This window comes from Topomyia yanbarensis, chromosome 3 (assembly GCF_030247195.1).
Source record: "Topomyia yanbarensis strain Yona2022 chromosome 3, ASM3024719v1, whole genome shotgun sequence".
In the NCBI taxonomy this organism is placed as follows: domain Eukaryota; kingdom Metazoa; phylum Arthropoda; class Insecta; order Diptera; family Culicidae; genus Topomyia; species Topomyia yanbarensis.
This window is the reverse complement of record NC_080672.1, coordinates 82991738-83007228: the sequence shown is the minus strand read 5'-3', so window position 1 is coordinate 83007228 and position 15491 is coordinate 82991738. Positions and strand designations below refer to the sequence as shown.

Here is a 15491-nt window from a genome sequence, read left to right as displayed (position 1 = left end):
AATCGAAATTTTTTGATGTGCAAGAAACCGTTCAAATACACAAGAATGTAAATACAAATAATTTAAAACAAAGTTTAGGCAAATCGGATGAATAGTTTTTGAGATATCACCGCAACGGTTGTTTTCAAAAAACGCCATTCCGAAATAATTGCATTTAAAGCTAGGGGACAGATCACTCTAAGAATGTATAACAAATTTGCATCAACTTAGAAAAAATGCATTTAGTTTACATTTCTCGACAAACATATGATTACGGCTTAAAAGCCAACTGTCAAAATACTCTTTGAAAGGAAATTCCGGACAAACCGTTACTCGCCAATCACAGATGTTGGTAGTAAACAAAAGAGAACTTTCTCTTTCATTAACTGCTATGAACTGTATTTAGCCAGTAACGGTTTGTCCGAAATTTCCTTTCAAAGAGAGTTTTGACAGTTGGCTTTTAAGCCGTAATCATATGTTTGTCGAGATTTTTGCATCAACTTTGCACTCCCTCGCAGAAAAGATTACTTAACAATCATCCTACACTGATCCACTTTGTTCGATATTTTGTCGAATGTAGGGCTGTTTTTTGTAGGGTTTTGACGTCTTAGACGCAACGCAAAATGCATTACGAATTTCTATTTTGTGTGAAGGAAATGCATTTAACGGACCACTTCAATAAGAACTGTGGTAATACCGCACCTGTATTATTTGTGGCAATCAGAATTGCGTCCACACGCAGAAAAAATTAGCATATTTAAACCAAAAATATGTGATATTTAATCCAATCATTTACTGTTTATCACTTTAACAGACAAACTTATTGGTTTGAAAATAATTTTTTATTAGAACAACAACAAATTTTTGCTTTCAATAAATACATTTTTAGTATCAATAATTTTCTTTTAATTTCAATAAAATAATTATTGAAAAACGGAACGATAATTTTGTTTTATTGAAACAATAAATAAATTTTATTGAATTCAATAAATAATTTTATTGTCTCCCGACCAATAATTTAATTTATTGAATTTAATGCATAATTTTATTGAACCTACAAATCTTTTTTCTGCGTGCAATTTTCTTCAATACCTAAAACGAAGTGTAACAAACATTTAAAAATACACGTCCAAACTAAACATTATGTGGTTACGAAAATTTCCTGTTCGAAAAATTTGGAGTGCGGTGCAGATCGACCCATTATGGCGCTTTCTAACACTGCAGCTCTCTGGACAAGTTATCTACGTAACTACGTCATAGAAAACACTGAACATAACTTGATCTTTCCGTGATAAGTAAGGGAAACATTTTTAATTCACAGTTTCGTGGAAAAAAGCACAGAAACTGGAATTTCCTGTCCGGAAGTTTTTTGTAAATACATGTTTGTTTACATGCACTTCGGCAACACTATGGCATACGCAAAGATTTGTGTGCACTGTATGAAATTTGTTGAAATGTAGTCAAAATTGAATATCCAACATTTCGAATGCCAAATATTACATTATAGTCAAGAGTGCATATGAGATAAATTATCGAGAGTAGGTTTAATTTCGAAAAAACAATGTAGTTAAGAATTCTCTCATTTCCATTAAATAAAATTATGAACACATGCCAGTATAATTGACCATTTGTTTTCGATCGTTTCTTACAGTATGAAAACATTTTGCACAAAATCAAATCCCATGGCCAGCTAGCTATTCGTGATCTAACGCTAGATGTCGACCGCCAGAGGGCACGGAAGTTCAATGATGATGTTTTTATTTTCATCTGTCAAAACGCATTGGAAAGTAAATTCTGATTTTTTTAAATTCAATCAATATTATAATTAAACGTTATTTCTTCTAATGAAAAGTAATATTGGTGAAGAAAATATGTTTCCTACCTCTGAAAAATATCCAGATGGTAAATTTCTGGTTACTTCACTCACATTTGTTCTTCCGGTTTCAATTTATACTAAAATGAAATTCAGAGATTGAAATTTCGATAGAAAACACGAAGGTGGGCAAAAATCACTGGATTAAAGAGTGTAGTTGTTGGTAGTCGAGGTTGTCCACTGATAAGTCCAATTTCTAGATAAACATTTTCCATATCTAAAACAACCAACCTAACCTCAACAATACAAAAATAATTCCGGATCTCAATAATTCATAATAAAATATTGAGTTCAACTGAATGTTTTGGTGTCAAACGAAAGAACGAGTGTTTTCTTATCACATGTAATCAAGCTTTTTGTGAAACTATGTGATATTTATTTTAAAACAATTAAAATAGAACAACCATCCTATACCATCAATGCAAGAAAATGTTTTCATCATTTGACTAGTACCGAAAATGAAATCCAGTTGGCGCATCGAGCGAAAAAGTTTCACGTTTGAGAGCCAATAGATACGCTTGCTTGTCCCACGGAAACAAAAAACTACCTAAAATTGAGTTCCTTTGACTCAATCTCGTGGTATCGTGGGGGAACTTAAAATTAGGTAAACCGTGTTGAAGGTAGTTTCCATTTAACCACGGCAAAAATTACAACCCATTGATAGGTTTTTTATACTCAAATTTAAGTTGAATTTAACTAATTTTGAGTTCACCCCAAACAACTCAAAAGTACCTTCCTCCACGGAAGACCTCGACTGAGTCGAACCTCTCGTTTTGTTTTTGACAACACTAATAAGTGCGAAAGCGACGCACAACTCAAAAGTAAGTTAAAAGAACTTTTCTGCAGGTTGTTTTATTTAACCGTGTTGATGAAAATGACATGACTTCCCTTGACGTCAAGCTCGATGTCTACACGGAAACAAAAAACTACCTAAAATAGAGTTCCTTTGACTCAATCTCGTGGTATCGTGGGGGAACTTAAAATTAGGTAAACCGTGTTGAAGGTAGTTTCCATTTAACCACGGCAAAAATTACAACTCATTGATAGGTTTTTTATACTCAAATTTAAGTTGAATTTACCTAATTTTGAGTTCACCCCAAACAACTCAAAAGTAACTTCCCCCACGGAAGATCTCGACTGAGTCGAACCTCTCGTTTTGTTTTCGACAACACTAATAAGTGCGAAAGCGACGCACAACTCAAAAGTAAGTTAAAAGAACTTTTCTGCAGGTTGTTTTATTTAACCGTGTAGGAGGCAAATTGAAAAGGGTTTATATCAACTTTAAAGAATCGATGCGGTGGAAAATGAAGAAATGTTGAAGTTGATTTTTCTAATTCAACTAAAGCCCAATGTTGAGTAGACTACATGAGCACTAACAGTAATATAAAACAATAATAATAATAATAGTAATAGGCACCTTTTATATCTTTTCTGGAAAACTGCTCGTAACAAGCGATATGGACGACAGTGCTTCCTCGCAGTGCAACTTCGACAATTTTGTCCGTATACTTTATGGATTGTGTGCATGAGCATGGTGTACGATTATGCTCCTCTGTCGTATGGTTGACAGCAGAAACGTCATAACCGGTAAATTTAGGCTGACCAACTCTGACGAAAAACTCCATGCGAACTGTTTGTCTGAGCGAAGTGAACGATCACACTTCGTTGCGGTATGGTGTACGGATTTTTCCGTCAGAGTTGATCAGCTTAGCGTATGATGTATCTACTGGAAAAACAGTTGTCGTTTGCAGAAATTCCTCCAGAAGTCGCGTAGTGCACTGAGTACACAGCGTTCTGAAATACAGGTGAAATAAGCCTTCCTATTCCCGTTAAAAAAGAAACGGTACCGAATTATTTCGTGAGGAAAACAAAACATTTTGTACTACAAAAACCGGTTGAGGTTAGGTATTTCGTGAGGCAAACAAACAAAAATTCTTTAGCGATACATTTCATCTGTGGTTGTAAATCACCTGTCAGAAATCTTAATTGTCTTGGAGATTCATGTGGTTGCAAATATATACAATGACGCGTCAGCTGGAAGGATATTGAAGAAAGCTTTTCTCTTGAATTCATAAGCCACTTAGCAAGCTTCGATAATAATGCATTTTTGTTTCTAAAATTCAATCCGGTACGAGACCTTCTATTTTCACAGACTTCCATCCCAGGCGTACCGCGATTTATGCTTATTGAATGAAAGAGAATCGAATAGAACAGGGGACCTGGAATTGCACAGATATCCTCGAATTCTCAAGAGATTAGCAAATCTAGTTCCAAATGAAATTCAATTTAGTTCCTTTGTACGAATTTTTATGCAACTTGCCAGTATTATTCCAGATGAAGCTGCAGGTGTCAGATATACGATATTTTCATGCGACATGATGAAATATTCATGAATATGGCCCGCGAATAGTCCCAAAGGAATTTTCGCATAAATCAGGAACTAGTTCTCTAGCAGAATAAAATAAAAGCTAAATCACTTACAGGTTGTTTGGCAGAAATCAGTTGACAATTGAGATAACTAGGTACAACTTCATAAGTGAAAAATATCTCGAGTGCGCAAAAGATATCATCAACAATATTCTTATCAAATACTGCCACAAAACTTAGACTAAGTTGATAAAGGACAAACGTTTTCGAGCGGAAGATATTCTAGACCGTTTATGGTGTAGTTCATTGATAACGAAACAAGGAGACGGTGTATGATCAACGAATCACAATAACTGCTTGGATAACATCCCCATTCGCCGCTGCAGTGTGTGGGAAATGTCGAGTAAGAACCAAGTAGAAAAAGTTCGCGAAATGGGCTCCACAGATAAAGATGCAGCGTCCAAGAAAGATTGACCAGAATGAATGTGTGTTGCAAAAGTTTCAAACTACTTGTGATTGAAGACGTAGGCCATGAGCCGAGTTATTTGGAGACGACTTCTTGAGACAGTAAGAGACATCAGCACCAGGGTTACCATATTCACAGATTTTTCTGTAATATCACAGATTTTTTTTCACAATTTTTGATCACAGATTCTTTTTCACAGATGACAGATTTTTGGCGTTTTGATGAAAATTTCACAGATTTTTGAAAATATTGTGATTTTTTGGAAATTTATACAGATTTTTTTCCTGTTTTAGTCATCACAGATGGACATTTTTATTTTTGCTGAGCTACCAGTCGGCAAGTGAGCTGGAATTCTGGCTGGTTCTAGTTAGTATTCCGGCTCCAGTGACACAAATGATTCTAATTAGAAACGGTTATGTCACTGGATCCGGAATACTAACTGGAATCAGCCAGAATTATGTCTTATCTTCCGACTGAATTTTGCGTGGATGGAATATGGGTTATTACAAAAGACATTTTCAAAAGTAACCCTTAATTTTATACTCAATTCTTCCGCTGTCAGTGTATGTTTTTCATTGAAGTGGTCCCATAATTTAGCTGATTTTTAAAAATGCATCACAAGTGATCTGCCCCTAGCTGTCAACACATTTCTTTATTTTAAATTTAAATTTTATTTTCACGTTTCCTGAATTGAAAAAAAAACATTGTTGTAATCACGAAAATCAGCTTTATCGATGTATGTAATAAAGGATTTTTTCTCATTTAATGACCCAATAGGGATCTTTAGGAGTATGCGGGTTAAGGCATATTCTGATGCAGATTAGTACCGTGAGTTAATATCTCAGGTCTTTTTAAATTTTTTGGCCCGAAACTATTGAAAAAAACATTTTTTTTTAGTTTGTTTCCTTTTAGGACAATAACACATCCAAACCCATGCGACTTGCACGACTCTATAGGTTGCCTTATCAGATCTACCATAGTTTGCAGATGAAACTTGCGATGGCAAGCTGATAGCGGATTGACAAAGTACCAGATCATGCTGTGTGGGGTTCTGTCCCGGTTAACAATGAGGCGAACGAGATATTTGCAGATACGTCATTTAGTAGGACAACTGTCAGTTTGCTGGTTTAATTTAATTTGTTTTTTTTTATAAATTTAAAAATCATAATAGAATAATTAAGGTTTAAGAATGATATGAGTGTACTCGTAAGGACACCCGCTACCAATACATATGAAAAACTGGCACAATTTTTCTAAATTAAAGATCCCTATTGGGCCATCATTGGACTGCTGATGCTGATTTTCTTGTCACAGTACCATTTCCCTTGCCAAATCAAACGTAAACAAATGTAAAATGTCTTTGAAATTGGTTTTCGCATAAATCTCATCGTCGATCAAAACACAAGCATCAAATTTCGTCAGCACCTGGCCACTAACGGGCTCAGTTTCTGACCAGTTTCTTTTGTTTGAAGCTACTGTTAGGCTGGGTGATCCATTATATCCTGATCGATTGCGCAAAATTGAGCATGACTATCTGGAAAACAAAAACATTCACCTCGTGTTGTTTATGTTAACAAAATCAATGGCGAAATTAACTCCCTGGCGATTAAAAAAGAGAAAATAGTAGTTTTACATAACGAGGTAGCATTCCAAAATTTGACATTTTTTTGTCACAAAGGTGGGCCCTCATTTCCGCAATGCATAGGCTGGAGCCGCCTATGCATTGCGGTCGAGTTGGGACTTTAGAAAGTACTTTTATGTAAATTGCATGTAACATCTGGTTTACATACATTCACTCACTTCATAGTAATACCGAATTTTTAATGAAAACATTATTACATAAAAACCATCTGAAAACGCTGTCATCGTTTGTCCGATTGCCTAATCGTACAACACACGATAAATGTTGCACCCGTATTATCCGATTCGGCAATAGTCATTTCTACACCGCCCGGATAGAATTTTACAATATAATTTACCCTACAAACAATCATAAAACAATAAATATTATAGTTATTACTGTTTCAACATTGCTCGATGCCAAGTTCTCACAGTAGCTTTACAATAAAATTTTATGTAACAATAAATTTCACCGTTCAGCAAAAAACTATTACAGTGCATGTACATTAAATTTTACTGTTTTCGAGAAAAAAATGTATGGAGAAAAATTGATTTTTTTAATGTTAAGATACATAACCACCCCCCTTTCTCACTGTAAAAATCTATTTTACATTGAAATTTACTGTAAAAACGTTAAAGTTTATTGTTTTTGTATTGTAGCATAACACTAAAACTTACTGTAAATTATTGTAAAATTACTGCACTGTCACAGTGAAAATCATGGTTTTGTTACTGTACATTTCTATTCGGGCGAACGAGCCGGAATTTTCTAACTGGGTTTCGTTATCTGCTTTCCGCCGCGAGCGCCTCTAGTTGTGAAACAATTTTTCCCCTTTTGCGATTCAGCTGACAGTCCAACACACGCACACATGCAGCGTGAGAACACAAATTTTACTCGTTTACTTTCAACTGCAGCGCCACATTATTTGACGTTTACCGTCAGAATCATCATTTCGAGCCACGTCTAAACTGAACTCGGTTCGTCGCGGGTGCGTTTTTCCGAAAGTTTTCCTGTATGTCGGTGCTCGTTTTTCGGTGGAATTTCTGAGGAAAATAGTGCTTCAACTTGTGCGAATTTAGCGAAAATGGTTAGTTCCGTCCGGGAGCGATATTATGCGATTCGTGGCTGGGTGTATTTCAATCAAAATCGGTGATGAAATTTGTGCTGTTCCATCATATCGAGCTGGAGGATGTTACGCGAAAGCAATCTTCAGCGGAAAAATCAGTTTTTAATGTTATATGTAATGAAAAGAATTGGTCCTGGTTTGCTGATAGTATAATATTCATTAGAATCAGCAGGAATGAAGCTACAGTAAATGTATCATGGATGTTATTTGTGACAATGTTGGGTTTCGGGATAGAAAACTTGCGATACTGTTGTTGGGATTGCTTGTAAACGTAATGCGGTTCGTCTCCTCAACGTCGGTGGAGCACGACGGGTCGGATGGAGAACTGATGTTGATGGTTGTGATAAGCCAAGCGGAAGCAGCTCGTCGAAAAAGTTTTGCAGCTTATTGTAGCTTGGCTTAAAATAGCTGCTCGAGGGGAGGGATTTTCTTTTAAATTAAATTAATAGATTGGATTTTCATATACCGACTCAAGTTTTTTTTATAAGCTACGCTAGGTTACATTTTTTGACTCAGCATCCTGTCGAAATGAAATACAATATGCTCAACGGTTGCTCGCTCAAATTCATCAAAATTCCAAACAGTTCAATATATTCCTAATTTTAATAATATCCTAATATACATTTTCAACCACTCCGTTCAGCCACTGCGATTAGACATCAAGAGGCGGCTAACGTCCCGCTCGGATCGAGTCAAATCGGTCGATCTACATCCCACCGAGCCGTGGATGTTGTGCGCCCTGTACAATGGGCACGTTCACGTGATGAACTACGAGAATCAGCAGCTGGTGAAGGATTTCGAGGTGTGTGACATTCCGGTACGATGTGCTCGATTTGTGGCTCGTAAAAATTGGATCCTGACCGGATCGGATGACATGCAGGTGCGAGTATTCAACTACAACACCCTGGAGAAGGTACACTCATTCGAAGCGCACACAGATTACGTTCGGAGCATTGCCGTACATCCGACACAGCCACTGATTTTGACGTGCAGTGATGACATGTTGATCAAACTGTGGAATTGGGAGAAGCTGTGGTCCATGCAGCGGGTTTTCGAAGGTCACACCCACTACGTGATGCAGATCGTGTTTAACCCGAAAGACAACAACACATTCGCCAGTGCGTCGCTGGATCGAACGGTTAAGGTATGGCAGCTCGGGTCCAACGTACCCAATTTTACCCTTGATGGGCACGAGAAGGGTGTAAATTGCGTCGATTACTACCACGGTGGGGATAAACCATATTTGATTTCCGGGGCCGACGATCGGTTGGTGAAAATTTGGGACTATCAGAACAAAACTTGCGTTCAGACGTTGGAAGGTCATGCACAGAATGTTTCGGCAGTATCGTTCCATCCGGAGTTGCCGATTGTGTTGACCGGTTCGGAGGATGGTACCATTCGGATCTGGCACTCGGGCACCTATCGGCTGGAAACCTCGCTGAACTACGGTTTCGAGCGGGTGTGGACCATTGCCTGTATGCGAGGAACTAACAATGTGGCGCTGGGGTGAGTAATCTTTTTTATTGTTTATTTAATATCATGCCTAAAATTAAGATACCCAACATATATAATTTAGTTTTATTTTTGTTTCGACTAATGTTTTATGGCCACAAAGTGGTGTGCTGTCACCACTTTTCTGAGATCTTGTTGTCGATGGTCAGTTGAGGAAATGAGCTTGGATTTCCGATAAATGCGATGATTATCAGTATTAGCATTAACATATTAGTACATTTAATTACATGAGCGTTGTTTGGACAATGGTGTCTCGAAATTGAACGATCGGTCAATCCAAATAAAATTTTAAATATATTGCTTTTCATGCAAAGAAGGATTACAACCGGCGCTTGTGTAGTTCGTTCCCTCAGAATTCATTTCCATCAATTGTTACCAACACAGCCAAACTACCGTACCCTCACTTGTATACTACTGCTGTTGTCTTTTGCTAGGTGTGAGCTATCATGTTGAAGCTATGCTTCGCAGCTAAGGATATTAAAGCGGCGTCGCAACAACCCAGCCCCTAATATCCGCTATTTTTGGATTTACCTGACCTCCAGCGCCGCTAGATTTACAACACTTTGTTGCTGTTGCACTTACACCCTTCGAACTCTTCCGTCCAAACCACCGCCTCAATGATACCCCCTTTTCAGAATTTTTTTCTTCGAACCATTTCGACCATTGATTGTTCGTTGGAAGATACTCCTCTCCCACATTCGATCTGTAAGATGCTGAGGTCTACCTCCATGTCTACACCAGACACCGTATCTCTTAGAAAATGGTTCGGCATCAGTGCTTCAGATTGGCTATATGTCAACGGATGCATGTTGATCATGTCGGTCGCTTCCGCAAGCTCTGTCACCAGGATTTTATCCGTCAGCTTTCTCCCATCTTCGAGTGCGCAAATCGAACCGCACCATCCGCTCCCAAACACCGCCCATATGTGGCGTTCCCAGCGGAATAAAATACCAGGTGTTGGTAGGACAGCTCACGATTTCTGCGCATTCTTCGGGTATTCGTTTCATCCTGATCATTTCGTTGTTTGTTCCCCAAAAGCAAGTGGTATTGCCAGAAAAGATTTGCTTTGGTTTGCTGAACTTGCTACGGAAACGAGTGATGGCCATCCATCAGGATTCCGTAGCGAGACTGTGAGCGACATCCAGATGCAGATAGGATTTTCTCGGAATTTGCAAGTCATCCGTCCATGCGCAGCATACCGTTGTCGTCTAGTACCGGTGAACTCTTGTAGATTGAACTACTTTTCTTGACTATCTCCATAGGGTTAACCGGCTGACGTTTCAAGTTAGCTGCCGCTGTTTCTCCGTAGCTCGTACAGTGACTATTGGCTCCTCTTCTCTTTCGTCGGCAGTTGGCGAGAAATCGCACTACGCTGGCTGTTACTCATAATAATTTGGTCCAACGAGAAATCGGTTCCACGTCGATCACTCCGTGGAACAGAACCATTCATCTAGCTAGTGTTGGCCAAACTGCCTGCGGCCGACACAGGACCTCCATTGCAAAGCGACGAAGAATGGTTCCCCCGTCACTTTGCAACGGTGGTCCTAGCCCCATTTCGTAAGCACGTCTACGATGTTGAGTTCGGCAGGTATCCATTCGTCGACTCTTGTAACTTGCCGGACCGAAATGGGTATATCGGTGCTGATCCGAATTGGGCCAGTCGCATATGGTACGAGATTTCTTCCAGAAAACAGTGCGGGTAATTTGGTACGAGTGCATACTCAAGATTGTTTGACTCACCCGTGCTCCCAGAATGACACCCATCAGTTCCAGACGGGGAATAGTTTGGCGTTTTATAGCCCGAGACATCATCAGACTGCAGCGGATTTCAGCGGAATTTGCACCGTCAAGATAACATCGGGGAATCCGGACAGCCTCAACATTCGGTAACAAACTTGTCCACTGCTTCCAAAGCTACCAGTAATTGGAGCCGAATTCCCAGTCCCAATCACAGTTGAAACGCCACAGGTGTTGTATAATTATTTTCCCATGGATGGTGAAGGGCGATAGGTGTTCTAGACTCTAGCGCATCAAAGAATCCCATTATGCAGCTTGCGACGAGCCTTTTTGTCGGTTGTTTTCCCTCGAATATGTATGGCTGCAACTCTTCGCGGTGTTCATTGGGAAGGAGAGCTGGTCTATATTCGGATCCCAGATCGTCCCCAGCACGCTCTCCGTTGACGTTTGCTTGTACCGATGCCGCCGGTTTTTTCTCCCAGACCCCGTAGAACTTCTGGCGTGTTAGATATCCAGTCCCGCCTTTTGGTGGACTAGGCGAACCTCCTGCGGCATCTTAACTGCCTCTTCCAACATATAGACACTGTTGAAGTAGCCATCGACATGATGTCGATGAATAATAGCAACAGAAGCTTCAGAATATTACGCAGCAAACTCTTCTGCGTTCCGATTCTTGGACTGAGCAGGGACAACTCGTCGCTCCGAAAGGCGCTACATCCATGACGTAAACGCTTGGTGGATCAGCCGGATTTTCCCTGAAGACAAACCGCTTCTTCTGTTTGTCCTCGGCGCGAATCATCATTTGGTGGAACATCTCCTTCAAGTCGTCACCGACTGCAATCCGCCATACCCGGAAGCCAGAGAGAACTTTGATCAGTGGGATGAGCATATCTGCTCCTTTCAGCAACTGAGAGTTCAGGAATACTCCTTGTACCGTTGCTGCAGCATCCAACACGAGGCGAACTTTTTCAGGCTTCTTTTAGTTCTATACGTGATCGGAAGATACCAGACCTGGTCGGAAGTATCGATCAGTTCATCGCCGGTAGCGATGTGTGCATATCCTTTATGCTGGTATTCTACTCTTTGCATGCTGATATCCTCTTGCAGTTGTTTCATCCTTCGCAGGGCTATTGGATAACTGTCCGGAAATCATGGATCGTCAATCTTTCATAGCAACACGGTTTCGAAACGATCGCCAACGCGTCTTGTTGTGCGCTCCACTATTTTCCGGTCACGTTTCTCCTCTCCCATTTCTTGTGGTGTTGCAAGCATCGATTCTTCCACCGCATAGTGGCTCTTTCACAGCTCGTATAGGTCATCATTGCTGGTCAGGTGATGGTAGCACAGATAGCTGACTGCAGAAACCATCTTGGACCATAAACTGTCCATCCGAGGCTAGTTAGAATCGCAATCGGCCGCATTTGTGTGCCCACTTTTGCTACGAGCGGAGCAAACGAATGTATATTGTTCTCTCCGATGAGCAATTGTGGCTGTCAATCGTAGATATCTTTTACTCTTTTACGCCTAGGCGATCGGCGAGATTTTTCTCCAACTCCGTGACGGAAGCACCTTCCTCCAGGAATACTAACACCATAGCCGAATTTTCTCCACAGTGCAGATGAACAGGAGCAATCCAGAACATCGTGGTGCACTCAAAGCACAGCTTCTTAAAATCCACACAATGCCGCAGACGGTGTGGTCCGTGCCCCGGCATTGATATCACGCTCTCAATTTCCTTACATCATTCGTTACGACGCCGGAATTGGTATGTCACCTTCGAGTGCTTCCTGTAGTTTCATCAAATGTTCGAGGTTCATGCAGCCACAGGCGTCGCTGGAGGCTTTGTAGGCTGCACCAACTGAGCCTTTGTTGGCCGATACGTTGTTGGTTCCGTCCATCTTGGCGCTCATTATCGACCACGTTTTCCATTTTTTGCTGGATACGACTGTTGTGAAACGGAGCTCTGACTCGATACGGCCGTTCGCCCTTCGTCTATTGTCTTCTTCCCCAGCGGTGTCTTCGTCCGTCGGCCTTTTGACATTATTCTGAGTCAGAACCTTTTGTTTGATTTTGCTGGGTGCACCCCATAGGGCATAATGGACGTTTGGCATAACGGATTTGGCATAAAGACGTTTGGCATAATGGACATTTGGCATAATGCTTATTGGGGGCTTAGGGACATTTGGCATAATGGACGTTTGGCATAATGGACATTTGGCATAATATTTATTGGGAATTGGAGGCACATTTATCGTAATCAACTTTTGTCATAAATATGTATATACAAGATGTTTTATTGCGTTTTATTTACATGGTTCATTGGTCAACAACTAATGAGTTAAACATTATTTATTTACATTTTGAACCGAGGTTCGCTGCTATTCCTGTTATATAGTCCATCAAGTTGTATTGTTCAAAATTGGAAACAATTGTAAATATCTTCAATTCAGTTTCTTGATTATTAAAGTTATTTCTTTTTTTGTGTGTACCTGCTAGATGAGCTTCAACAAACCCAACCGTTTGCAGCTCTTCCTGTTGAAGCTCTTCAATTATTTTGAAGACTCCTGGCTTCCGATCCACTATTACATTCTATCGTCGATGGAAGGCTTCAATCTGGTTGGATGTGCGAGGAATGTGTGACTTCACGCTTTCGTACACGGACCATAGCGTTGGAGGAAAGAATGGTTCGGATCTTACCAGTTGCCCACTTTTGGCGATCCGTTTAACTTTCCCAAGAACATAATAGTCTTCAAAGTACTCAAAAAAAGCGTTCAAGTCTGACGGTGCCGGACTTTTAATTTCTGCAAAAACTTCTGGAATTTTCTCCGACGGGAGAAAAGCCAGAGCTTGCACCTTCTTAAATATATTAAAATTCGCAGGGTTACTGCTAAATAAGGCAGTCGTTTTCGTATCTTTAATATGGTCCCACATATTCTTACTCAAATGGAAAAAACAACCATTGTGCTGCGCTTCCGGAAACTCGAGCTTACACGCGTTTATGATTGCTTTTTCAAAATCACTAAGTATGACCGATGGATTCAATTCAATATCCAATGTCTCAGCTACTTCGATCAATTTCGCGAAAACAGTCCTGTAGAGATTTTCGGACTTCGAAGACATAAGGGTGAACACTGCCGGGAAAGCAGACAGATGGTCAGGGCCACAGCTTGCCATTATTGTCATTAGCTGGCGAAATAAGGCCGGTGCAGTGCGAAATGTTCCATCCACAACCCAGTACTTGGCAGTTTCCAATCTTTTCAAGCCTTCTTTGGTTCCAAATATTAATGCCCGATTTGGCCCATCGCTCACATCTCCGATTAAAAACCTTTCCCCTTCCAAGTTTTGCTGGAGATTCTCAGGAATTTCTAAATTTTTGGGGGTGGTAGGCTCCTTAAAAGATGTTCCCTTGCGAGCTCGATGGACAATTTTGCGTTGAGCCGCACCAGACAAATTTCGCGTTGCTAGCTTTGAACTACCCTTCAAATCGTTCGTTGCCAGTCGAATAATTTTGGCAGGTTTGCTAGTACCTTCTGTCGCATGGCGTTTAATAGCAGCCCGGTATTTCAGCTCCACTATAAAACAGGGGTCAAACTCGTGGCTGTGATCACTCTGTGAAATGATTTGATGGGTGCCATCACTTTTTTTCGTTGTAACCACGCGAGCGGAACACTTTTTGTCCTGGGAACCGTTGTGGCTCCTTCCTTTGCACTCCCAGTAGTGCGTTCCATCTTCCTGTAAATAAGAGAGAAGCAAAAATTAATATGTTTAAATGTCCCAATAAACGAATAACTTGAGAGGTAATTATTCCGAATCGCGTGTATCCCGAAATCTGACATTTCAAGTTCAAATTCAAATGGTTTGTTTTTAGGGAACGCTAGAACAAACAATCGGAGGGAAAGCCCTAATAGTTTAAACTAAGAAATATTTTGTTACAACTCTTTTATACTAACAGCGTTATTGTTCTCGAAAAAGAATGGTAATAAGCGATCCTAGTGTGATGCAGTTTACCCGCGTAGCCGTGGTGAAGGATCCGATGGAAATGCAAAACCGATGTGGATCCGATGGAAGAGGTAGTTCCCAACGCGCCGTCGGATGCCCAAGCAAACCTGTGATCCACTCGTTTGTCAAGTATACTCAAAATACTGCTGCTAGTTTAAGTTGTTTAAAAACAATTACTAAATAAACACTACTTTGTCTCTAAATAAAATATTTTTACTGCCTAATGTGGCTAAGCCATTTGGGCCGTTAAAAAAATTGGTCAGTTTTCGAAAAGTCGGGATTTGGAACAATTACCATTATCTGAGATTATGTAATTATAATAAAATTAAGGTGGAAAGTAAGGTTAAATCCAAACACATGTTCAGCAGACCTGACCACGTGTTCGTATAAACTAACCTCAGAATATTACTTACCATTTTTCTGTTTAGATAGTGTACATATCCTCGAACCGCAAGTAGATCCTTATTTTTTGATGACTTCAACACTTCTGGTGCTTGCTCTGGAAGAATTCCTCGTCCGTATCCGACATCCTCAAAAAATTACCGCTTCAAAAAATACACAACATTTCACGATGTGAACAGTACGGCGGTTTAATTCGAATGGCAGAGAATTTTGTTCGTGTTAATATGTAGTTGTGGGAATGTACAACTTCCATTGTTCTTGATGAGTGCGGTACTCACTTCATAAAAAATGTACTGGTACCAACATTAAAGACATTACACAGCTCCTACTTGTAGTCATTGAGATACCTACAAGCTAAATGAGATCTTCTATCGAACAGTGTGTAGTAATTAACCACATAATTTTAGAA

At 40.0% G+C, this 15491-nt stretch overlaps 1 protein-coding gene across 2 annotated transcripts in view; it reads left to right on the top strand.

Annotated features, from left to right (window-relative positions):
- LOC131691803 (coatomer subunit beta') overlaps positions 1-15491 on the top strand; it is a 289311-nt gene that overhangs the window by 227359 nt on the left and 46461 nt on the right. Inside the window, exons 1-2 of one of the 2 annotated variants that reach the window (XM_058978456.1) lie at positions 7235-7393; positions 8076-8938. In XM_058978456.1, coding sequence (XP_058834439.1) covers positions 7391-7393; positions 8076-8938 — 866 coding nt within the window. In that variant the 5' untranslated portion in view covers positions 7235-7390. Of the gene's footprint in view, positions 1-7234; positions 7394-8075; positions 8939-15491 lie in introns of those variants that run through there. The other variant, XM_058978454.1, reaches the window with a different exon arrangement.